Raw genomic sequence first — 26,464 nt, 5'->3', positions numbered from 1 at the left:
GGTAAATTATTGGTAAATGTTGAGTTTAATCTGAAAAGTGCTTTTTGAGACAAGGGACCTTGAAAGAGTGCTTTTTCACTTCTGGAAGATGTGGTTTTGGGTTTTTTTGGGGTGGGCGGTGGGTGTTTGGGTTTTTTTTTCAGACAAAGCAACTTGGTCTAAATATTACAGCTTTGTTTTGAACCATGAATTACTGTACTGTTTTGTAGGGATGGGTGAAAAGCTTTGGACTTAGGATGCAAAGTTTTGAATCCTGGGAGCTTCAAGAAGGTTTCTGTGATTATTACAAGCTTCATGAAGGGTCTTGTAAATATTGGATTGGAACTTTTACAAGACCAAATATCCTACATGATTTCTCATACTTGTTATTTTAGAGGTTGAAATATTGCAAGAATACTTTCTCATACAGTATTTTGACTCTTGGTCTTAGATGGCCAGATTTTTAGGATAGTTTTTCCCCCCCCTGGAATCACATTTCATGGACCCAGTCCTCCAAACTCTTAGTCACCCATGTGACTAGTCCCCATTGACATCAAATGGACTATTTCAGATTACTCATATGAAGATTTATAGGACTGGAACACATTAATTGATAAAATAAAAAGAAAATTTTGTGTATGAGCCAGCAAGAGCATCTAGCAATAAATTATATTTAAAACATTTTTAATGCTATTCATACATTTTGTAGAAGTTCAGAAAACATTTCCCCTCAAAAAATCTTCCCTGAAATGTTCATTAAAATTACTAAGAATTATCTTAAAAATATTACAGAAATCCACCAAAAAGGTTTGTATATATTTTCACTAATGAACCATGCTGGGAGACATGGAGGACAAATGCAAAGTTCTCTGCTTAAGTTATGGTTGATTTTGCTGACTGAGGGTCGGATCCTGGAACTGGATCCACACGGGCAGACCACTGTGCTAGAGTGGAGCCCTACTGAAGTCAATATGGGCCTAACCATACTGATTCAGTTGCAAGCTTTGGGCCTGAGGTAAGGTTTTTGCAGAGCCTAGGGCTGTGACCTCTGATATGGACCCATGTCCCTATTGGCTGTTCAAAGCTTGACGTGAGAGTGGGATGAACTATCCACAGCCAACAATTTATGAACAAGTTTAGCCCCCTTTTCTGTTTATGAATTATCCTTGAAAGACTAATTTTTTACTAGTTTTCTTTCATTATTATTAGAATGGCTTACGTGAAACTATCTGAACCTACGTATATCTCAGAAACTATTCACACAATGACTACTGCTATGACTATTCACGATTCATTAAAATCGCAGCAATGCAGGACTGGGAAGTACCTTAATATGTCATCAAATCCAATCTGCTGCACTGAGGCAGGACTAAGGCCTGGTCTACACTGAAAAGTTAGGTTGAGCCAGCTACATCACTCAGGTGTGTGAAAAATCCACACATCAGAGCAGCACAGTTAAGCTGACCTAACCCTCGGTGTACACCGCACTAGAGCAACCAAAGAATTCTTCCATCAACCTAGCTACCGCCTCTCAGGGAGGTGGATTACTTATGCAGATGGGAGATGCCCTCACGCATAGATAGTGTCTACAATGAAGTGCTACAGTAGCATTTTAAGTATAGATAAGCCCTAAGTATTATCTAGGCATCCCTGACAGATGTTTGCTAACCTGTTCTTAAAATCCTCCAATGACTGAGACTCCACAACCTTCCTGATTAATTTGTTCCAGTGCTTAACTACCCTTACAGTTAGGAAGTTTTTCCTAATGTCTAGCCTAAATCTCCCTTGCTTCTACTTGAAGACTGTTACCATATTCCCCATCAGTCTTCTCTTCTCCAGACGAAACAAATTCAGTTTTTTCAATCTTTTCTCTTATGTCATGTTTTCTAAACCGTCTATAATTTTTTGTTGCTCTCCTCTGGACTTTCTCTAAGTTGTCGACATCTTTCCCAAAGTGTGGTGCCCAGAACTGGACATAATATTCCAGCTGAAGCCTTAACAGTGGGGTGTAGAGTGGAAGAATTTCTCGTGTCTTGCTTACAACAGTACTGCTAATATATTCTGGAGTGCTGTTTGTTTTTTGGCAACATCATTACATTGTTGACTCATTTAATTTGTGATCCACTGTAACCCCCAGATCCTTTTCTGGACTACTCCTTCCTATGCAGTCATTTCCCATTTTGTATTTGTGCAATTGATTATTCCATCTTAAGTGTAGTACTTTACATTTGTCCTTACTGAATTTCATCCTAGTGTATTTCATGCAATTATCAAATCACTTAAGTCCCATGTTATTGCTTCTTCATGCTACCAAACTCAGAGAGCTTTCAAGAAGGCCCACAAAAATTTCTGGTGTGAATACCCAGTAACGTGAGTATTTATGACTAGCACTGTTGATTAATCGCAGTTAACTCATGCGTGTAACTGAAAAAAATTAATCATGATTAATTGCAGTTTTAATCGCACTATTAAACAATAACAGAATACCAATTGAAATTTATTATAAATCTTTTGGATGTTTTTCTACATTTTCAAACATACTGATTTCAGTTACAACACAGAATACAAAAAAGTGTACATTACTCATTTTATATTATTTTTGATAATTTTTACAGTGCAAATATTTGTAGACAAAAGATAGTATCTTTCAATTCACCTCATACAAGTACTGTAGTGCACTCTCTTTATTGTGAAAGTGCAATTTACAAATGTAGAATTTTTGTTGTTACATAACTGCACTCAAAAACAAAAAAATGTAAAACTTTAACGCCTACAAGTCCTCTCAGTCCTACTTCTTGTTCAGCCAACTGCTACGACAAACAAGTTTCTTTATATATGCAGGAGATAATGCTGCTCGCTTCTTATTTACAATGTCACCTGGAAGTGAGAACAGGCACTTTTGTAGCTGACTTTTGTTAAACATTCCATGCCCCTTTGTGCTTCGGCTACCATTTCAGAGGATGTGATTCCATGCTGATGGCGTGTTAATTAAATAATAATGTGTTAATTAAATTTGTGACTGAACTCCTTGGGGGAGAATTGTATGTCTCTGGTTCTATTTTACCCGCATTTTGCCATATTTTTCATGTTATAGTAGTCTCAGATGATGCCTCAGCACGTTGTTCATTTTAAGAACACTTGCTGCCGATCTGACAAAACACAAAGAAGGTACCAATGTGAGATTTCTAAAGATAGCTACAGCACTCAACCGAAGGTTTAGGAATCAAAAATACCATCCAAAATCTGAGAGGGATGGGGTGTAGAGAATGCTTTCAGAAGTCTTAAAAGATCAACACACTGATGTGGAAACTCCAGAATCTGAATCACCAAAAAAGAAAATCAACCTTCTGCTGGTGGTATCTGACTCAGATGATAAAAATAAACAGGCATCGGTCCGCAGTGCTTTGGATCGTTATCGTGCAGAACCCATCATCAGCATGGATGCATATCCTCTGGAATGGTGGTTGAAGCATGATAGGACATATGAATCTTTAGCGCATTTGGCACATAAGTATCTTGTGACACTGGCTACAACAGTGCCATGCGAAAGCCTGTTCTCACTTTCAGGTGACATTGTAAACAAGCAGCGGGCAGCATTATCTCCTGTAAACGTAAACAAACTTGTTTGTCTGAGTGATTGGCTGAACAAGAAGTAGGACGGAGTGGACTTGTAGGCTCTAAAGTTTTACATTGTTTTATTTCTGAATGCAGGTTTTTTTGGCACACAATTCTACATTTGTAAGTTCAACTTTCATGATAAAGAGATTGCACTACAGTACTTGTATTAGATGAACTGAAAAATACTATTTCTTTTATTTTTTTACAGTACAAATATTTGTAATAAAAATAAATATAAGGTGAGCACTATACACTTAGTATTCTGTGTTGTAACTGAAATCAATTTGAAAAAGTAGAGAACATCCAAAAATATTTAAATAAATAGTATTCTATTATTAACAGTGCGATTAATTGTGATTAATTTTTTTAATTGCTTGACAACCCTATTCATGACTCTCCAGAAATGCATCTCTGAACAAAATATTGTCTTACAATTATTCATAGAAGCAAATAAGTTGGTTAAACAGTTGTTTTTGCAGCATTTGTAAACCCCCCACACAAATATTTGAGAAGTTATTATTTATATTATCATAGCATCTAAGAACCCAGTCACGGACCAGGACCCCATCATGCTAGGTGCTGTACCGACACAGAACAAAAAGACTGTTCCTGCCCTGTACAGTTTACAATTTAAATACAAGACACAAGAAAACAGAGGGATACAGAAAGATAGATGGGGGAAGCACAAGGAAACAAGGAGACAATGTTGGTCAGCAGTGGTCTCTGAGAACTAAAAGACACACAAAGATCATTTTGTAACTTGTATGTGAAACTTAATACATTTGGACATAGAATCATAGAATATCAGGGTTGGAAGGGACCTCAGGAGGTCATCTAGTCCAACCCCCTGCTCAAAGCAGGACCAATTCCCAACTAAATCATCCCAGCTAGGGCTTTGTCAAGCCTGACCTTAAAAACCTCTAAGGAAGGAGATTCCACCACCTCCCTAGGTAACCCATTCCAGTGCTTCACCACCCTTCTAGTGAAAAAGTTTTTCCTAATATCCAACCTAAACCTCCCGCACTGTAACTTGAGACCATTACTCCTTGTTCTGTCATCAGGTAGTACTGAGAACAGTCTAGATCCATCCTCTTTGGAACCCCCTTTCAGGTAGTTGAAAGCAGCTATCAAATCCCCCCTCATTCTTCTTTTCTGCAGACTAAACAATCCCAGTTCCCTCAGCCTCTCCTCATAAGTCATGTGCTCCAGCTCCCTAATCATTTTTGTTGCCCTCCGCTGGACTCTTTCCAATTTTTCCACATCCTTCTTGTAGTGTGGGGCCCAAAACCGGACACAGTACTCCAGATGAGGCCTCACCAATGTCGAATCGAGGGGAATGATCACGTCCCTCGATCTGCTGGCAATGCCACTACTTATACAGCACAAAATGCCGTTAGCCTTCTTGGCAACAAGGGCACATTGTTGACTCATATCCAGCTTCTCGTCCACTGTGACCCCTAGGTCCTTTTCTCCAGAACTGCTTCCTAGCCATTCGGTCCCTAGTCTGTAACAGTGCATGGGATTCTTCCGTCCTAAGTGCAGGACTCTGCACTTGTCCTTGTTGAACCTCATCAGGTTTCTTTTGGCCCAATCCTCTAATTTGTCTAGGTCCCTCTGTATCCTGTCCTACCCTCCAGCGTATCTACCACTCCTCCCAGTTTAGTGTCATCTGCAAACTTGCTGAGAGTGCAGTCCACGCCATCCTCCAGATCATTAATGAAGATATTGAACAAAACCGGCCCCAGGACCGACCCCTGGGGCACTTCACTTGAAACTGGCTGCCAACTAGACATGGAGCCATTGATCACTACCTGTTGAGCCCGACGATCTAGCCAGCTTTCTATCCACCTTATAGTCCATTCATCCAGCCCATACTACTTTAACTTGCTGGCAAGAATACTGTGGGAGACTGTATCAAAAGCTTTGCTAAAGTCAAGGAATAACACATCCACTGGTTAATCTAATGAAACTTACTACAACCTGAAAATGTGGATATGGGTAACCTTCTGCATGTGAATAGTCTACTGTATGAAGTTATTCACATGTGCAAATCTTTCCTGGACTGAAGCCTCAATGTATGTTTTTAGAATTTTTCTTTCTATACAACAGTATTACACAATATTAATACTTCTTAACTTACCAAATTGGAGTTTTTTCATGACAGCCACATACTTTTCTTCAAGGGACCTTAAAACAGACAAAGGCTTGGGCTTCACAGAAGCCTTTTTGGAGTATTCAGCCAACTTCTTTTCTGTTATATAAAAATTTGAAAGTGATGTATATTTTTCCACACAAGATTAAAATCTGATCTTTTCTCATTTACTAGTGGCGGGGGTTTGACAAGGATACTGAACACGTATTCCCCACAAGTGATGACAAAAATCAGCTCTTTATTTCAGACTAAGTTTTGCTTTACAAATAATGTAACTGTAAAACTCAAACTGTCAGCTTGCATTGTGAATTTAAGATAGTTTTCTTAACTTTTTATAAAATTCCATGTTTCCCTACCCTATAGGCTTATAAGTAGAAGACCACATATATTGTAAAATTTATGTTACCATAAGAGCTATTCATTTTTGGTTTCTTTAATTTCTGTATAGACCCCAAATGTATGAAATTTCTTCTATTTTAATCCTTAATTTAGGCTCTCTTTGTTCTGTACTTACTTTACTAAGAATTTTTTTTTTTTTCAAGAAGTTTAATTGCAACAGCAGAGTTATTACTTTGTCAGCTTTTCTCATATTCATTTTCCTCTTAATGTTAAACAAGATGTTACATAATTGTGATAAAAACTGGAAGATACAGCATTGTCCCTTACACTAACCAGTTTTGTATAATCTGATCAAGAATTTTAAAAATGAGTGCCAAATGTTTCCCAGGAAACTGCTGGGTGTTCAGCAGTTTTGAAAATCAAGCCACTTAAGTCCAAAATTGAAGACTTAGGGACTAGATTCACAAAGGGACTTAAGCATTGCAATGCTAAGTGTTACAGTGCCTAACTTGTAGGCACTTTGATACCAAGTGGAATCTACAGCCCTGAATTAGGCAACGAGGCTCCCTATGCAGGGGGGGGGGGGGGGGGGGGGGAAGAGAGAGAGAGATGCCCAAGAATGGGATCCAAAAAAGCCAGCGCACTGAATGGGGAAGCTGCCTAAACTAGTCAACAGGAAATTCCAAAGAGGGGGGGGGTGAGTCCTAAGCCCTGCCCTTCAAAGGGACTTGGGACACCAATCTCTACTTGAGAATCACTGCGATGAACCCTCTTCTGGAGGTAGGCGCCTAAGCTGCTGTGGTTTTTTGTTTGGTTGGTTGGTTTTTTTTCTTCTTCTTCTTTGTCAAGAAATGCAGGAGGTGGCAGCCCCTTACAACCTTTAGCCCAGTGGTTAGGGTACTCACACAGAATGTGGGATACTCAGGTTCAATTCCCCACTTCTGCCTTATGTGGAGAAGGGATCTGAACTTAAGTTTCCCATTTCTCAGGTGGGTGCCCTAGCCCCTGGAGTAGAGACTCATTCTCTCTCTCTGGCCCAATGCATGCTTAATTATTTATTACATAGTGGAATAGCTTCAACTGGAAATATTGAGAAAGACTCATACCAGAATATCCCATAGCTCAGTGGTTAAGGGACTCACCTGAGAGGTGGGAAACCCATATTCAAATCCCTTTTCCACATCAGGCAGAAGAGAGAATTTATTCTGGATCTCCCACATCCCGGGTGAGTGCCCTAACCACAGGGATAAAGGTTACAAAGGAGCTGCCTCCTCCTCCTCATCCCCCTGCCATTTTGTAGGAAGTTACGTGTGCTCTGAGGATGCATACTGGAGTAAGTGCCACAGGTGAAACAGGCCGGGGAATGCCTACTTTGAGGATCCCGAGGAGGCATACAGATGAGATAGGCACCTGGATGCTAGACTGTGGCAGCTCACTGGATAAAACTTTGGGAAGTTTAATGGTGGAACTGCAAGGCACTAGGGACTTTAGACATCTGCAGGGCTACATGGCATCTGAGCAGAGATTTTGAGGATCTCAGTGATGCCTAAATATTGGACTTAGCCACCTTAAATGGCAGCTGGGCATCTAAGTCCTAGAACTCAAACTTCTGGCATCCATTTTTTAAATCTTGGCCTCTGAATTTTATGTCAACAAGCATGCTAAAAAAATCTTATGTACGGTATTCATCAACATAGTGACTATTTTTATTTTACCTTGATTTGCTTGGCGCAAACTGGTGGTAGCAGCATAAACTATCTCAGCAGTCTTCTGGATGTCTGGTACCAAAAGCGTCAGCCCCTCTGGCTCTTGATCAGAAGCATCTGGTTTTACTCCTGCTTTAGCTTTTTCTTTCTTAGACCTGTTTGTTGAAATGAATGGGGAAGGGGGTGGGGGGAGAGGTTATAGGACTGTAATCAGACACAATATTCAGAAAGCTGGCTATTATTGACAATGGGTAAAAACATTAGCATTAAAAACAACAAAGCCTTTTTGAAATGCAATGTGTCGCCACACCTACCATGAAATAGGATAAAAACTGAATTCTTTCCTTTAAATATCACAGTCATTAGCATATGTCTTGACTGGACCAGCAAAAATGTATGTTTTGGGTACAGTAAAGTGAAGTTTGAAGAAAGACAAAACAATATACTGAAATAACAGTTTCTTGCTCCAGCAGTAAAGTTGTTTGTAACGAACTATATGACATTTTTCATTTTCAAAGTACTTTACACCAAAAATTAATACAGAAATCCAATACAAAAACATCTGAAGGTCCTAAACCGACACTGGGTCTCCCTGCACAGAGCTCAGAGCAGGATTAGGTCCTAAAATTGTGTAACCTTTTTTCCCCACATTGTAATGCTCTCAAAGTTTTCTTAAAGTAATAAAAATAATGAAAAAATTAACATTAAAAAGTTTAAATATTTTAATCTACATTTATGTATATCCATTCAGCCTGATGTGAATTAAAATGGCCAACTTATGAGTTTTAGAATAAAAAAATTCCAGATACTTAAATAGTGTACAATAGCATTGCTATTTTTTATAAAAGTAGCTAAGGTAAATGATTAAGTCATTTTAAACAATCTTTTTATCTTGCCAATCCATCAATAGTTTACATCTGAATATAAATATGCTCTTGAAAAGAAAGCATGAGACTGACAATGCTAAATTATTTAGTGTGTACATTTTCAAAGTTTATTTGTAAATTAAGTTCTAATATGCATATGCACTAAACACTATGTAAGCCATTATAGATTTTAAAGTGGGCACTTCACAAAATCATTTTCATTTAGTTCTAAGTGAGTTTTTTGCTTCTCTGTAAATCTTTGTTTTAAAAACAGCAGCTGTTCATTTTAAGATTCAAACAAGATTAGCAGCCAAACCACCTCTTGTTTCCTATTTTCCTATCATCATAGGCATCAGCATAACAAAAAGCTGTTTATGTAAGTAGAAATTAGCAATTTAATGCTTTGATGTTCCAAACTACTATTTTTGTTTTTTGCAATCTCTGAATATTCAGACTCTGTAATTTTAAAATAGGCTGAAATTGTGTTAATACTAGAGTATTTCTAAAACATTCAACACTGAGTAAATTATGGTGATATTTAAGGTCTTTGAACCTCATCAAATAAAGCTATCCCTTGAGTATGTTAACAACAAAGTAAATTTATTGTAGCAACACTGATTTTCCCTTGTACCAGATTTTTTGTTCAAAATTATCATGACCCATTGTTTTCTTAAAAGAAATATTGGATTTTCAAGAGTGCTAATGCGGGGAAAGAGGGAGCTAGGCAACACATGTATTAACGCCACAGGAAGATATTTTTAAATGAGCAAAAGGCAGTTGGGGTGCCTAACTCCCACCATTTGTGCTTTGCAAAATCTCCACCGTAGTCTTTTGTTTGTAGAGATATAGACCAAGACTTAAAAAAATGGGAGGCTAAAGTTCGTTTCCTAAATCTGTATTTTGGTACATAAAAAAGTGAAGAGTTTTTCAGAAGTGCTGAGCCTCTAATACAGAAGTGGGCAAACTTTTTGGCCCGAAGGCCACATCTGGGCATGGAAATTGCATGGCAGGCCATGAATGCTCACGAAATTGGGGGTTGGGGTGCGGGAGGGGGTGAGGGGTCCAGCTAGAGGTGTGGGCTCTGGGGTGCAGCCAAATATGAGGCGTTCAGGGTGCGGGAGTGGGATTCAGGCTCTGGGGTGGGGATGCGGGCTCTGGGGTGGGGATGCGGGAGGGTGCTCCGGGCTGGGAACGAGGGATTTGGAGGGTGGGAGGGGGATCAGGGGTGGGGCAGGGGGTTGGGGCACGGGAGGAGGTCAGGGGTGCAGGCTCTGGGGTGTGCTTACCTCAAGCAGCTCCTAGAAGCAGCAGCAGCAGGTCCCCTCTCCGGCTCCTACACAGAGGTGCAGCCAGGCGGTTCTGCGAGATGCCCCGGCCGCAGGTGCCACCCCGTGCAGCTCCCAATGGCCGTGGTTCCCAGCCAAAGGGAGCTGCAGGGGCAGTACTTGGGTCAGGGGCAGCGTGCGGAGCCCCCTGGAGCCGGAAGGGGGACATGCTGCTGCTTCTGGGAGCCGCCCGGAGCGAGGCGAGGCAAGGCCCCAACCCCGCTCGAGCAGGGCGGGCCCCGGAACCCGCTCCCCAGAGGGAGTTCGAGGGCCAGATTAAAACATCTGGGGGGCCGGATGTGGCCCCCGGGCCATAATTTGCCCACCCCTGCTCTAATAGCACCCAGTGAAGGCCACAGATTGGCTCTTGAATTCAGAATTCTCAGGCTGCTTGCTAGAAACAGAGACTGCACCTCAGCTTTTCTGGCAGAAGTCCAAAAACCCTTGAGATTTACAAGAAAGAAAAATATGTCAAAGGCAAAGAAAATGTGGCTGGTCAAGCTACGGAAAGAGAAATTATTGTTTTAAAAATTATTTTAAAAAAACCCTCTTCAAAACAGGTTACTATTCTCCATAATAAATCTCATATATTTTACTTTAGATTTGGAAAATCCAAACGTCTTCCTCCAATTTTAATTTTAAAGCATATTGTAAATAAATGTATAGGCCCTAATTCAGCAAAGCACTTAAGCACGTTTGAGGACTAAGAAAAAGAACCAAAAACCAAAAGAACATACAGTGAACTCTAAAAACAGTTCAACACCAGTAGTAATGAATTTAGCAGATAGATTTATTATTAGGGTTGGCAGAACGACCCTATTCTGCCACCCTCACCACCACCACCCCACAACCTCTAGCTCTTCACAATTGATGTAATGATCATATAGGGCTGTTGCAAGTTGATACATCTTAGCACAGCTCCAAAGCTGCTGTAACTAGTGTGCCAGAATTCAGGATGTGCAAAGAGCCACTTTCCCCACTCTTTCCTCCTCCACCTAAATGTTTAATAAATGATAGAAGACCAGGTTGCTGCCCTGCAGATTTCCTCAGTTGAAGCATAACCTTTCTGCCAGGATGTCACCAGAGATCTTGTAGTGTGTGCTTGGATTCCTTCAAGAATAGGTTTGCTGAATGCCACCACAATGTCTAACAATCCATTTGGTCAGGGATTGTTTGCATGCCCAAAGACTGTGGCATTTTAGGAAAAACGAAACAACCAAGGAGCATGACCACAAGATCTTTAGAGCTATACATACATCCAGATTGTGCGACAGGCGATAGCAGAATGCTGTGGATTTGGACAGAATGATGGGAGGATCACTTCCCTGTGAAGCATGGAAAGATGAATTCAAATGTATGAATCTATACAAGTTTTTGACATATTATTATGGTGACCAAACCGTTAGCTCAGTCAGCCGGTGCGCATATTGCACAATAACCTCTAACTCTACCATTTGGCCAAGTTCAGTTTTTACTTTATCACTCTGTGATAATGGAACTTCGTGTGGTGCATGTAATTTTTGGAAGTATCTCAGTGCAATATATTATCCTTAATGCGTCCCAGTCTGTTAAACCTCCCAAATTCTTTTAAAATCTCTTCTGTATTCTGTTCAAAAGGAGAGTTCTACATCCATTTGGTAATCTGCCTTTGCCAGCTGCTATTCTCCCCCTGCACATTCTCATTATTTCAAACTCTACTGCAGTGGTTCTCAACCGGGGCTCTGCATCCCCAAGGGGCCTCAAGCTCTTTCAGGGGGGCCGCGGGACCCGCAGCTGGAACCCAGAGCCTGAGCCTCACCCACCACCACCCCCTCCCACGGGGCTGAAACCCCAAGCCCTGGCACCCCCCGCCATGGGCCTGAAGCTGGGAGCCCCTACCACGGCAGTGAAGCCGGGAGCCCTTTGGGAGCAGTAACCACAGGGGAGTCCTCCTGGCGCACAGCCCCCAGCTATCCCCTCCCTGCACCCTGAGCTACCTCACTGCCTGCACACAGCCCAAAACCATCATGTCATAAGCAAAGACCGACCTGTCCTGGAGCGGGGAGTGGAAGCCTGAAATAGCCGCCAAGTGGACCTTAATTGATGGCAGGGATAACCCATCAAGCTTGAGTTCAGAAGGATCGCCTGCAGCGAGGCCTGTTCAGCCCAGATACCTTGGTCCGAGGACCAGCATGAGAACCTTTTCCATTTGGCCAGCTAGGTCACTCTGGTGGAGGGCTTTCTGCTACCCAACAAGACATGTTGGACCCAGGCTGAACATCCCTGTTCTTCCACATTCAGCCATGCAGTAACCAGGCTGTCAAGTGCAGCACCGCCAGGTTTGGGCGCAGAAGACCGTCGTGGTTCTGGGACAGCAGATTCGGCCACAGAGACAGCTGCAGCGGGGTGGCTATTGAAAGGTCCAGCTGTGTGCTGAACCAGTGCTGGTGAGGCCAAGCCTATCAGGATAACCTTTGCCTTGTCATGTTTGATCTTCATAAGGACTCTGTTGATCAAGGGCACTGGTGGGAAGGCATACATCAGAGCATCCGACCATGGGAGCAAAAAGGTGTCGGACAGAGAGCCCCTGTCCACCCCCCTGAGCGTGGCAGCTAACCGTCACTGTGGGTGAACGGTGCCTCGAATAGGTGGATTGCTGCCAGAAGTGGGGGGATCGGTACCATGTCAGAGAACGTTCCCACAGTGTAGGTGATGGCCATCTACATTGTGCAGATGGTTGGCCGGAGAGTGATTAATGCCGGCAATACGGTGACTGATGTCTCCCTCTGGGCGAACCTCGTCAAGAGGGCGTAGACCGGAAGCCCGGTACCAGAAATCTCAAGTGTTGAACCAGTGACCTGAGCTGTTGTAGAGACCGGGGGCACGGCGACGGAGAGCGCTGCCTCAGCTCCAGAGACTGGTAGCGTTAACTCACCCTCTGGGGGGTTATTACGGCTGGCTTGCCCTCGTAGTGAGCCTTTGCCGGGTCCATCACAGTGCACAGTGCTGGCTGCGTTGGGAGAGTCCTTTGCTTTCTGGGAAGGCATTGGCCCCACTATGAGTCTGGGTCCCCTACCACTCCTGGAGTCAGTGGCAGAGCCCTCGGAGGGAGAGGGGGCATCTCGGCAGCCCAAACTGTGTCCTTTACCCCATGCCCCTTGGCCTTTCTTGCCTGGTGCCAGGGAGTCCCGCTTAAACTTTTTTTTGAGCACTGGAGAAGAGGAGCAGTGCTGGATAGAGCCTGGTGCCGGGGATGCACTGTGCACCGAGGCCGAAGTACTGAGAGTTGAGTATGGCTGGGATAGCTCAGAGGCTGGGCGGAGAGCAGCCTCCATGAGGAGAGTCCTCAAAAGGATGTTGCACTCTGCGTTCTGGGACGAAAGTTCTTACAGATGCAACACTTCTTCACATGGGATTCCCCCAAGCACTTCAGGCAGCTGCTATGGGGATCACTAACAGGCATAGCCTGTTACAGTCAGAACAAGGCTTAAAACCCAGAGACTGAGGCAGAGTCCCTGTCAGGATTCTAATTTACTAACTACAGTACTTAACAACTACTTCACTAACTACTGTAAACAAACTATTTACAAGACACTAAAACTTGAAGAAAAAGAGAGAACTGCTGAACATTTGATAGGCAAGGGAAAAAAGGTGCTCTGACCAACCGCCACAGGTGGTAAGAAGGAACTGAGAGGGCGTAGGACCAGTGGCACTTAATATACTGACGCATGTGCACAACACTCCAGAGGGCGTCACAGCCGATCCCACAGACACTGTGCTAAGGCAAAAATCCTGACAACTGTGCACATGGGTACACCCCCCCCCCCAATAGAATCAACATGAGCAAGCACTCAGAGAAGAACTCAACATTCTTCCTTTCCCACCCTTAGCTTAGAAAGCTGGATATCAGCAGGCTTTAGCTTCCTGTCATATTACATTCACAGTCTTACAAAGACTGCGACATTCTATGGCTACTATTTCTGAAGTAAAAGAGGAGTAGAAAAAAAGCTTGAACGTTATCTTTATAAAGGTACAGAGACGGGTACAAAAGGTGTAAGGGGTTATAATTCTGATATTGGAACACAATGGCAAGGTAAATAAATGTACTTGGGAAACAGACTTTTGGAAAATGAAAAACTTTTCACTTCTGAAATCATCATACTTCAAAAACAGCTTGTCCAACTATCCCCAAAATGTTGAAGAAAAACTTTCCACATGCAGAATGCCACACAAGAAAATTGAGTAAAATTTCTTCAGCTTTGGTTAAATTTGAGGAGGAGATTAAAAGCAATCTTATAATGGAAATAGAGTTATACTCTTAATTTGGCTAAACTATTTACTCTCAAAACAGAAGCAAAGCCTGAGAACCTTTTAAACTCCTTTACTTGGCCAGTTCTATGAACTACCCTAAAGAGTCCTTGCAAACCACCTTAAGTCTGCAGGTGCCTCTAAAGACCTTATGTCCTAGGACTGGATCAGTTGCACTATATTTCTAATGGAGCCACTTATGTGAATGAGTTTCTCCAGGTTGAATCCATATTATGTATGATACAGTACATCTCCTGGGTACATATACATATTAAAATTATAAAGTCAGGTAAGCCAAACCCCACTTGAACCAGGAGTTGGTTGAGGAAATGGAATAAGCTCCAAAATTAAACTTTTCAAAATAGTAAAATACCAACAACTAAAAGAAACAAGAAAGTGTGTTATTTTGCCTCATCATGGGGCCTGGGACCTTGTCTCCTGGAGACTCTTCCTCTTCCCAAAAATGAAGGAGCAATAAAAAAGGGGAAGCATACCTTTAGCCAGATAAACTAAAGGATTAGATATGCACTAATAAGCACACTGAGATGTAACCCAAGATCTGACTGTGCTAGATCTCACTCATTTACAGGATTTGTGGCTCTCAGTAAAAAGAAATCTAAACAAAACCTCCGTCCTTGGACATAGCAACGTATCCCACTCAAGCATGGAACACACACTCCTGACTTGTTTGTCTGAAATGAAAGCAGACCCACACAGGATTACAATTAATCTGGCTTTTGGTCCTCCATGAGAAGAGAAACCCCCAGCCTTTAGGGCAGCATCTCTCAATGTGGAGCACAGATGGAGTGGAAGATGTATAAATTAAGACGACTAGGCCTTTACCACCACATGGTGAGATTGAAGGAGGTTGTGATTGAGCCTCATGTCAGGAAAATGAAACTAACTTTCAAAAAAAGCTGCTTTAAATTATTCCAAAACTGGGGCCTATTAATTTTCACAAAGGCAAGGTCTGACAGCGCAGCAAATCATCACAAAGCTCATACCCATAACAGCTCTGCAGCTAGATTCCTTGAAGAGGGAAGAGGAAAATGATTTAGGTGTCAAGTATTAACAATGATAACCCAAAACAAACTATATTTTGGGTTTACAAGTTTTGTTAGTAATGACTAACTGCTAAATAATTAGCTTTAGCAATGTTAGATTCCTTGGTTCTGGTGATATGTGGGAAACCCAAAGCTAAAATTTAGGTCTACAGTTTAATGGATGCAGGGGACTTAAGGCCAGATCTTCAAAGGCCAAAGGGGACATAGGCCATAGATCCTTACTTGAAATAAAAGGGACCTAGGCACCTAAATATCTTTTGAGGATCTGGACCTTAATATCTGCTGCTACTTTAGTAGCTAGACACTGACTGGGTACAGATGGCTAAATTTTCAATAGCGGTCTCTAATTCTGAGTGCTTTATTTTCCAAGGGTCTAATGCTAGTGGATTTTCAGAGGCAGTGTGTTCAACTGTGACAATAGACAGTGTACTATAAGTGATTTTTGGGAGAGCAACAGGCCTTGGACAAGTACCTCAAGGAGGTACCTTTGACTTTAATCATTTGATATTCAAATTTGGTTTACCTTCTCCATAAGAATGCCTTGCAGTATTTATATCAAAATAATAACCTTTATAACCTTAAGTAAAATAATGGTTGGAGAGACTGGAGAGGAAACCACAGCTACAGGTTAATTTATATCTCATCTAATATCTAGGTAACCGTCCTGCTAAATATAATATCTTGTAGTTATTGTAGATTAGGATTCAGTTTTACATTCTCATACTTTGTGTCCCCCCGCCTTCTTGCTATAAGATACAAGTATCATTGCTCATGTTATCTATTTTGTATATCATGCCCTTCTCAGTGAAGCCCTCTTATTGTTTCCCTCTCCTTTGGGCTTATTACTCATTTAAATGTCTCCGAAATCTCTGTCTACATGCGGATGCCATCACCATTATAAACATGATGCAAACCTTTGGATGACTGTACAATCAATGACGTCTTTCAGTTACACTACCTTTGATTAAGCTTTATTGTCTTGCCTTCTTGTCTATGTACTTTAGTATTATACCCAATAGTTACTGATAATCTTTCAGTTTCTTTCCAATCAACATGTGGTACTTGAAATAATTCCTTTGATCTAGATGGGGAAACCTGTCTCAAGGGATTCATTTCCATGGCATGTCTTTGATCTAACATTTCTTTTGGCCTGAAATCTATTACAATTTAGACATCTCTTTATCCCAAGACACTTCTGTCTTCCTGACTATATTGGTAGCCACTCAGAGACAGAATTTAATTCCCTTTTAGTCACTAGTTATTACATTTTGTTTTACATTTCTGTAACAAATCCACTTAATAGATGAGCACAGCTTCAATCATCATACACCCCTTTCTAAACAACCAGACCCAACTCTACCCATGGCAGGAGTCTTTGCCCATTCCCAAACACTGGCAAAAGAACATAGTTTTAAAAACAGATTCTTGCAAACTGAAGAGATCAAAGCTCTTTTGAGGAAGATCCTCTGGAATCACTGACAGAAATCTCAAACCAGTCTACGCCACATGTATCCCAAGCAACAATGGGAAGTCTCGCACACATTGTAAAAGTCAAACTCCTATCCCCATTCTAAAGTGGTTATCAGAAGGGCTAAAACAATACTTTGGTTCAATCCCAGGGAAAGATAAACTTAGACTTCAAATGGAGTTGGGGCACAGAAAAAACAAACACCAAACTAAGTAGGCACGCAAGTTTACAGGTTAGAACTAGGCCTCCTTGAAATCTTTTTGCCTGGCTTGGGTCCATGAAACAGGACCTTTCTAGCAATGTGAATGACATGCTGTCAATATAGAAACTTCTGCTGGAAGTTCCCTTGTAGGCAGAAAAGACTGCATATCTGAAGAAGGTTCCATTCACCAGGTTTTTATAAACATGTCAACCGCTTTCTTTTGGGCCCAAAACTTAGCTTCATGCACCTAATGTAATTCAAAGGTAAGACATTAACCCGTGTTTGAAAGAAGTGTGGTTTTATTCCACCATTTGTAAATGCACATGCCACTGGTAAGTCAAATTCATAATTGTGGAACTCCAGCTCTGCCTTTTTGTGTATGAACACTATTCCCACACAGTCTGCTTTCCTTTTGTCTGGGTTTAGAAGATTAGGGGGAAAATGATCCGAGAATCTCTCTAAATTCCCTCTGATACATGTGTGCTTCTGGGAAAAAGGGAGGAGAAGACCCAGCTGAAGACTGTACCACACTTATGTGGGAGAGAGGAAGCTACTGAGAGACCTCATAGCCCTTCTGAAGAGCCAGAGAAAGGCAGATGAAGTTCTAAAATTGAAGTGGGGAAGAGAATAGATCCCCCACATTCCCACAGCCAGAGTATAAGTCTGCAGGTGTGTGCATACACATGCACACACAAGCCGTGATTATCAGTTTTTGAACACTGATTATGGAGATTTAAATAAGATCATTCCATTGAAAATCACCTAAAATTCAAACAAGCCCAGTAACAAAATACACCAAGAATAAATTGTCATAATACTTTCAATGGGAATAAGTAATCCATATTAACATTCTCCCATTCTTTTTCTCTACTTTTACCTGGACGCTTTAAAAAAAACATAAAACAAAAAAAAAATCTTTATTGCTATAAACTCTGTTCCAAAATTCTGATTTTTCTGTGAGGCAAAAATTATACTCTATCACAGTTAGCAGATACAGTGTATGCTGTACTTTATCAAATTTTGGGTAGATTAAAGTGCTAGAATGGCGAGGAAATGAAACTAAAAATTGAATTTAATTTAGACTCTCAAATGCTGGAAAAATGATGATAAAGTCATCTCAGCTCACATTTAACGTACTGACAGCCAATAGAAAACTGAGCAATATTTCAATGATATATGTGCTAGACAAGATACAGTACATGCTAATAATTTAAGTTTTTAATTTCGCTTGTGCTAAAAGATGACATCCTTACCTTTCACACTGTGCTAAATTAATAATGAATGATGATACATTCTGGAGACAACTTCAATTTTTAAAGCCAATACTGAAACTTATCCAAGCTGAAAATTTCAGAGGTAAATTTGATCACACTGAATGGTAAATTTATCAAAAGTGTTGATACAATAAAACCACTGAACCTTTCAGCTCTTTTGTTACAGAGAAGTTACTTACCAGTAATGGTAATTCTTGGAGAGCATTACATCAATATTCACATTATTGGAATAAATTTGTCCTAGGCTCATGCCTCCTCACCTTATGTATGTCTCCAAGGGTATGTCCAGACTACTGGCGGCGGGTAGCGATCGACTGATCGGGGATCGATATATTGCGTCTTGTTAAGATGCGAAATATCGATCCCCGAACGAGCTCTCTGTCGACTCCAGAACTCCACCAGAGCGAGCAGCGGTTGCAGAGTCGACAGGGGAGCCGCGGCCGTTGATCCCACGCCGTGAGGACGGGAGGTAAGTCGGAATAAGATATGTCAACTTCAGCTACGGTATTCCCGTAGCTGAAGTTGCGTATCTTACATCGACCCCCCCCCCCCCCACCACCACCACCACCACAGACCAGGCACAAGGGTATAAAAGGGAGAAGCGGTCCCAACTGTCCTTCAGAAGATACAGGCAGGGAGTGTGACTATGTAGAAGCAACACCTTTGAAGAACTACAGTAACTTGTAAGTACTTTCTCTTTCTTCCTTTGGGTGCCTCTGGTCTTAAAGTCTATGAGTTTGAGAGTCAGGGAGGAGACAGAAAACCGTCTCTTTCCGTATGTTCACTGGGCCCAACCACCAACTTAGCTCTCCTAGGACTTGGGGCAAGACTGTGACCGTTTTTGTCCACAGGGTATCTGGCTAAGGTGTACACAAACCTCAGCCACAGTTGTAAGGGCTGAAGGTTAAATCTGGCAAATGGTATCGCATACCTACATGCCAACACATGGCATAAAAGACACATATGTATGCACGGCAGCACAAGGTGCATGTGTGGCCCCACTGGCCACTGGTACTCAAAAATTTCCAGTCTTTTGCACATGAAGTGCATGTATACGTATAGCAGAATCCACAGTAACACAAATGTGCAAAAAACTCATGATTCCCTCTGGATATCACCCTTACTGACAAGCTCCAAAGGCTTTTCTTCAGTAGTGAAACTTCTGGGGAGAGCCCACTTATAAGGTGCGTCCTTCACCTATAAGCAGCAGGCATGGCAACCATGTTATCTCTCTTTTAAAAGCCATTGAGCCAGGGCAGTTGCCCTCATTTTCTCTGCCTCTGACTGCTCCACTCCCACTTCCGAGGGAGTGAGCTTATTTAGTTAGCAGCTCCTATCTTCAGATTGGCAGCAGGACCTGTAAGAGTTAGGTTTGTCTTGTTGCAGCCCAGCAGGAATAAAGTTAGGGAAAATGGAAGGTTTAAGCCCCCAAACACTAGATTAGTACCAATCTTTCCTACCGGTGAGTAACTACTACTAAAAAGGGACAATATCCAAAACATACCAACTTATTTTGGAAGTTTCAAGTTTATTATTTAACTTCTGGTAAGAGGAATGTACGGTAAAACAAAAAAATATACATAAAAATGAAACCTAAATCTCAATTGAACTGATAGATCGTAGTCCATAAACCATTCTGCTAATTGGTAAAAATCAATTTAATTGAATAATGACATAAAATGTTATGAAGAGTGACCTTAAAACCTAGCAGAGGCAATAAAATGGTATACTGTTTTATCACTTTGGACTGTGGCACAGAGATATTTATCTTTGCAGCTTTTGTTTTTTTCTAAAATTAATAATAAATGCACCAAAAATACTTTACAGGAAAGCTCAGGAGAGATTAAAATGTTTACTATACCTCAATCGGTTGGTGTAGGTATCCACACATGTCTTCATTTTAGCCAATAAAGTGCCAACAGAAGCTTGAGATTCCAACTGCTCTTCCTCCTCTTCTCCATTTTCCCCAGACAGAGGCAGCAACAGCGGCACCATAGAGGTGCAGGAGGCAATAGCACGGAGCAACTCTAGCAGAGCTCTGTAGAGAGGAACATGCCTGGCCATATCCAAAACTACAAGAGAGAAAACAAATATTTTATAAAATCACCAAAAGGTAAAAACAATATACCTTCCAATCAGACCTCAAATAGCTGAAAACAATAGTCTGATTTTTCCCCTTAACCTCTCATTTAATGAGAGTCAACCTTTTAGATGTGTCACAGTGCAAACGAGCAGAAAGTAGGGAAAAAACCTCAAAGTAACACACAGGGCCAAAAACAGTAGACAAAGCTAAACCCCAATACAGAGACTGAAAAAAGGAGCAAAGTGAACAGGAAAAAATCCTAACTAAACTATGTTTTAAAATTACCCCAACATTAGACTTCACTTACTAGTATATTTTACCAAAGCTGGCATTGTATATGATGTAAATTTTAGTGCATGCATGTATTATAAAAGCAATTGTAGGTAGAAATAAATATTTCATTAAAAATCAAGGACTTCCAAATAATTCAAATATATGCACACACTTTAAAAAGATCTCTCCCCTCATATTTATTTTTCTTTTCCACTTATGAGTTCAAATATCTATTGAATATCATTTCTCAACTGGATTTCATATCATCATAGAATCCTCAAAATGTAGCAATACTCAGATACTTTACACAGCTGCTTCCTCTGTCCCTAGGACATACTATTTTTAACAGCACTGCAGAGGAAAACTATTGCTCTAATTCAGAGTATTCACAAATGAATGAGTTTATGATAAAATACATTTCTGCTTTCTCCAGCAAAAAAATTAACTGACAACTCGCATTAGTAAAAGGTTGAACCATACAGGAGCACTTTAATGTTTCATTTAGCACATCTTACCCTTGGAGATAAGGCATACTACAAGTTTTCATTTCTCATTACCAGTCCCTTAACTCTAAATAGGAGAAGATGAGACAACTAACATCCATCCAATACCATAGAACTGTAAGCCTGAAAGGGACCCCAAGTGATTATCTAGTCCATCTCAGAGGCAGGATTAAATATACCTAGACGATCCCTGAGAGGTATTTAACTTCTTCTTTAAAACTTCCAAGGATGGTGTCATATTTTGGGGTGCAATCCAGAACAGAGAGAGGTGGGAGTACTTTCTGAAAACCAAGCCTTGGTCTCAAAATGGGCCCCCAGAATTGGAAACACACACAATCACTAGTCAGTTATGAAACTCGTGGTCTTCACACTTGATTTTAGATATCTGTACACAAATGCAAGGAGTTTGAGGAATAAACAGGCAGAACTAGAAGTATTAGTATACAGTACAGGGGGGAAAAGGGAGGTGGTGTTGCCTCATATATTAAAAATGTATACACTTGGATTGGAGGTTGAGATGGAAATAGGAGACAGACTTGTTCAAAGTCTCTGGGTAAGGATAAAAGGGGTAAAAAACAAGGGTGATGTCATGATAGGGGTCTACTACAGACCACCTAACCAGGAGGAAGAGGTGGATGAGGCTTTTTTTAAACAACTAACAAAATCATCCAAAGCACAGGACTTGGTGATGGGGGACTTCAACTACCCAGACATCTGTTGGGAAAGTAACACAGCAGGGCACAGATTATCCAACAAGTGGAATGTATTGGAGACAATTTTTTATTTCAGAAGGTGGAGAAAGCTAATAGGGGAGAGGCTGTTCTAGATTTGCTTTTGACAAATAGGGAGGAACTGTTTGAGAATTTGAAAGTGGAAGACAGCTTGGGTGAAAGTGATCATGAAATGGTAGAGTTCATGATTCTAAGGAACGGTAGGAGGGAGAACAGCAAAATAAAGAGTGGATTTCAACAAGGCAGACTTTCCTAGAATACTCAACTCAGGGAGTTGGTAGGTAAGATCGCCTGGGAAGTAAGTCTAAGGGGAAAAACAACTGAAGACAGTTGGCAGTTTTTCAAACAGACATTATTAAGGGCACAAGAGCAAACTATCCCACTGCGTAGGAAAGATAGGAAGCATGGCAAAAGACTACGCTGGCTTAACCAGGAGATCTTCAGTGATCTAAAAATAAAAAAAGAGAGTCCTACAAAAAGTGGAAACTAGGTCAAATTACAAAGGATGAATATAAACAAATAACACAAGTATGTAGGGATAAAATTAGGAAGGCCAAGGCACAAAACGAGATCAAACTAGCTAGAGACAAAGGGTAACAAGAAAACATTCTACAAATACATTAGAAGTAAGAGGAAGACCAAGGACAGGGTAGGACTATTACCCAATGGGGGGAGGGGAAAGGGGAAGAAATAACAGAAAATGTGGAAATGGCAGAGGTGCTTAATGACTTTTGTTTCGGTTGTCACCAAGAAGGTTGGTGGTGATTGAACATCTAACATAGTGAATGCCAGTGAAAATGAGGTCGGATCACAGGCTAAAATACAAATATAACAAGTTAAAAATTACTTAGACAAGTTAGATGTCTTCAAGTCACCAAGGGCCTGATGAAATGCATCCTAGAATACTCAAGGAGCTGACTGAGGAGATATCTCCGCCATTAGCGATCTTTCAAAAGTCATGGAAGATGGGAGAGATTCCAGAAGACTGGAAAAGGGCAAATATAGTGCCCATCTATAAAAAGGGAAATAAGGACAACCCAGGAAATTACAGATGAGTCAGCTTAACTTCTGTATCCGGAAAGATAATGGAGCAAATAATTAAGCAATCAATTTGCAAACATCTAGAAGATAACGTGATAAATAGTCAGTTACTGTCTCGCATGACCTTCTCATAAAAAACTAGGGAAATACAACCTAGATGGAGCTACTATAAGGTGGGTGCAAAACTGGTTGGAAAACCATTCCCAGAGAGTAGTTATCAGTGGTTAACAGTCATGCTTGAAGGGCATAACGAATGGGGTCCCACAGGGATCAGTTCTGGGTCCGGTTCTGTTCAATATCTTCATCAATGATTTAGATAATGGCATAGAGAGTACACTTATAAAGTCTGCGGACGATACCAAGCTGGAAGGGGTTGCAAGTGCTTTGGAAGATAGAATTAAAATTCAAAAGGATCTGGACAAACTGGAGAAATGGTTTGAAGTAAATAGGATGAAATTCAATAAGGACAAATGCAAAGTACTCCACTTAGGAAGGAACAATCAGTTGCACACATACAAAATGGGAAATGATTGCCTAGGAAGGAGTACTGCGGAAAGGGATCTGGGGGTCATAGTGGACCACAAGCTAAATATGAGTCAATAGTGTAACACTGTTGCAAAAAAACAAAAGCGAACATCATTCTGGGATGTATAAGCAGGAGTGTTGTAAGCAAGACACAAGAAGTAATTCTTCCACTCTCCTCCCCACTGATTAGGCCTCACCTGGAGTATTGTGTCCAGTTCTGGGAGCCACATTTCAGGAAAAATGTGGACAAACTGGAGAAAGTCCAGAGAAGAGCAACAAAAATGATTAAAGGTCTAGAAAACATGACCTCTGACGGAAAATTGAAAAAATTGAGTTTGTTTAGTCTGGAAAAGAGAAGCCTGAGAGGGGACATAATACCAGTTTTCAAGTCCATAAAAGGTTGTTATAAAGAGGAGGGAGAAGAATTATTCTTAACCTCTGAGGATAGGACAAGAAGCAATATGCTTAAATTGCAGCAAGGGAGGTTTGGGTTGGACATTAGGAAAAACTTCCTGTCAGGGTGGTTAAGCAATGGAATAAACTGCCTAGGGAGGTTCTGGAATGTCCATTATTGGAGATTTTTAAAAGCAGGTTAGATAAACACCTGTCAGGGATGGTCCAGATAATACTTAACCCTGCCATGAGTGCAGGGGACTGGACTAGATGACCCCCCGAGGTCCCCTCCACTCCTATGATTCTATGTTTCCACCCTTACTTCTTGGGGTAAGGCTCAAGAAACTGCAGTTCAAGGGGTGACTAAACTATAAAAGTAAGGGACAAAAGCAACCCAAGTTCTCTCCCCCTAGCCATTTCTCTCTTCCACAAGATGACGAAAGAAACAGCCTACGGACTTCAGGAGTAGATCCTGACTTGAAATGCTCCCAGCTACAGAGCTGACCACATGTGGTAAGAATTTCACCTTAAACCAAGTCTAGTTTAAGTTTAGAACGTGTTTTGTCTTTATTTTTCTTGAGACCATTTCTGACTTTAATGCCTTATATTTGTACTCACTTAAACTTATCTCCTTGTAGTTAAACTTGTTTTATTCTTTAATTAAAACAAATCCAGTGTTGTGAATTATTTGGGTAACTGCATTTAAGGAAGTCCATTGCATGTCAATCCCCTTAGAGGGGAAATGGACTATATATCTGGACTGTCCAGGAAAGGAGGAAAGTGCTGGACAGCACAGAATACACATTTTTTAGGGAAAATCTGGGACTGGAAGTGTATTGGGATTACTCTGCAAGTAGTAATCAAGACTGCTGGAAGTAACCAAGGCTGGTGGGGGACAGAGTGGCCGGACCAGGGCTGTGGCTATATAAGACACTCAAGGGTGTAACCTGCATGCTGTCTGGCTATTTGTAAGGAGCGCAGGTTGGGACCTACAGCAGCAAACCATTGTGAGGCATTCCACGCTGCTGAGAAAAGAGAAAAACACCTGGATGGTTAAAAAATTCAGGCTCTCTTGGACTGAAAGAGGGAGTTCCAAAACCAAGGACTCCTCATACAATGCCCAGCTAGCAGCTTCCTTTTATTTATATGGAAGGAGCCAATTTCAACTGTGGCAGTTTAACAGAGATATGATCTCCCACATAACCAAATTACTTTGTTTCCAGACTATTCTATATTTTCTAATACTGACTAAATTTTCAAAAAGCCAAAAGAAACTAATTATCACTCTAAGTCCTTTGAATGCCTGCTTGTTTTCTTCTCTGCTGCATGGCTGTCATGGATAGGAGGTTTAACTTCTGGGTGATTGCACTGTGTAGATCATTGTGCCATACCATCTTTCACAGGATAGCACTTTCCATTTCAAAAAGACTTAAATGATTGCTATGTTGCTTTGTGGTTTCCTCTATGAAATAAGTGCTATTCCAAGTTAGGTTCATTAAGTTTAGTATTAATCTTAATATTTTAATAAGCTAGTCTTAGTATTGATCATGGAAGATTGTGTAGGGTATGACAAATGATTTATTTTACCTCATATGTTGCTATATTTTTCTTTAGAACAGAGAGCTAGTCTGGAGTAAGTATCATAATTGGTTTTGTTGATTAGAGTGTTTGTCTTGTTTTTATCCAGAGTTTTTTACCTTGTACAGGTCATAACCCTGAATATACAAGTATCTATTTATCAAGTGAGCTAGTTAAAAATAAATATAGTTTTGTGCCAAGAGCTCAGGTTCAATGTTACACCTCTCAGAAAAATTAGTTCAAATATTTGCACTGGCTTTATACCTGAGTCAGCTGCTATATAGGACAGAAAATTAGGCAAACCCCTCTCATTTTGTCACTAAATAAACTAGTTTCCCTCTGTTGATACTTACACCTTCTTGTTAACTGTTTGAAATGGGCCACCTTGATTACATTTTCAGAGTAGCAACCGTGTTAGTCTGTATCCGCAAAAAGAACAGGAGTACTTGTGGCACCTTAGAGATTAACAAATTTATTAGAGCATTAGAGCTACTGCCCACTTCTTCGGATGCATATAGAGTGGAACATGTATTGAGGGGATATATATACACACATACAGAGAGCATGAACAGTGGGAGTTGTCTTACCAACTCTGAGAGGCCAATTAAGAGAAAAAAATTTTTTTGAAGTGATAATCAAGCTAGCCCAGTACAGACAGTTTGATAAGAAGTGTGAGAATACTTACAAGGGGAGATAGATTCAATGTTAGTAATGGCTCAGCCATTCCCAGTCCTTATTCAATCCTGAGTTGATTGTATATAGTTTGCATATCAATTCCAGCTCAGCAGTCTCTTGTTGGAGTCTGTTTTTGAAGTTTTACATTGGCCTCATTAGCACTACCAAAGTGATTTTTCCTCCCTTGGTATTCATCCCTTCTTGTCAACTGTTGAGAATAGGCCACTTCCACCTTAATTGAATTGGCTCGTTAGCACTGACCCCCCACTTGGTAAGGCAACTCCCATCTTTTCATGTGCTGTGTATTTATACCTGCCTACTGTATTTTCCACTCCATGCATCTGATGAAGTGGGTTTTAGCCCACGAAAGCTTATGCCCAAA

General features: G+C 40.9%; 1 protein-coding gene across 1 annotated transcript in view; it reads right to left on the bottom strand.

Moving 5' to 3' along the window:
* BIRC6 (baculoviral IAP repeat containing 6) overlaps positions 1 to 26,464 on the bottom strand; it is a 293,548-nt gene that overhangs the window by 25,663 nt on the left and 241,421 nt on the right. Inside the window, 3 exon segments of the mRNA XM_008174422.4 lie at positions 5,738 to 5,848; positions 7,804 to 7,949; positions 20,142 to 20,352. Coding sequence (XP_008172644.2) covers positions 5,738 to 5,848; positions 7,804 to 7,949; positions 20,142 to 20,352 — 468 coding nt within the window.

This window comes from Chrysemys picta, chromosome 3 (assembly GCF_011386835.1).
Source record: "Chrysemys picta bellii isolate R12L10 chromosome 3, ASM1138683v2, whole genome shotgun sequence".
Classification (NCBI taxonomy): Eukaryota; Metazoa; Chordata; order Testudines; family Emydidae; genus Chrysemys; species Chrysemys picta.
The sequence above is the reverse complement of the archived record's forward strand: the minus strand, read 5'-3'. Positions and strand labels throughout refer to the sequence as shown.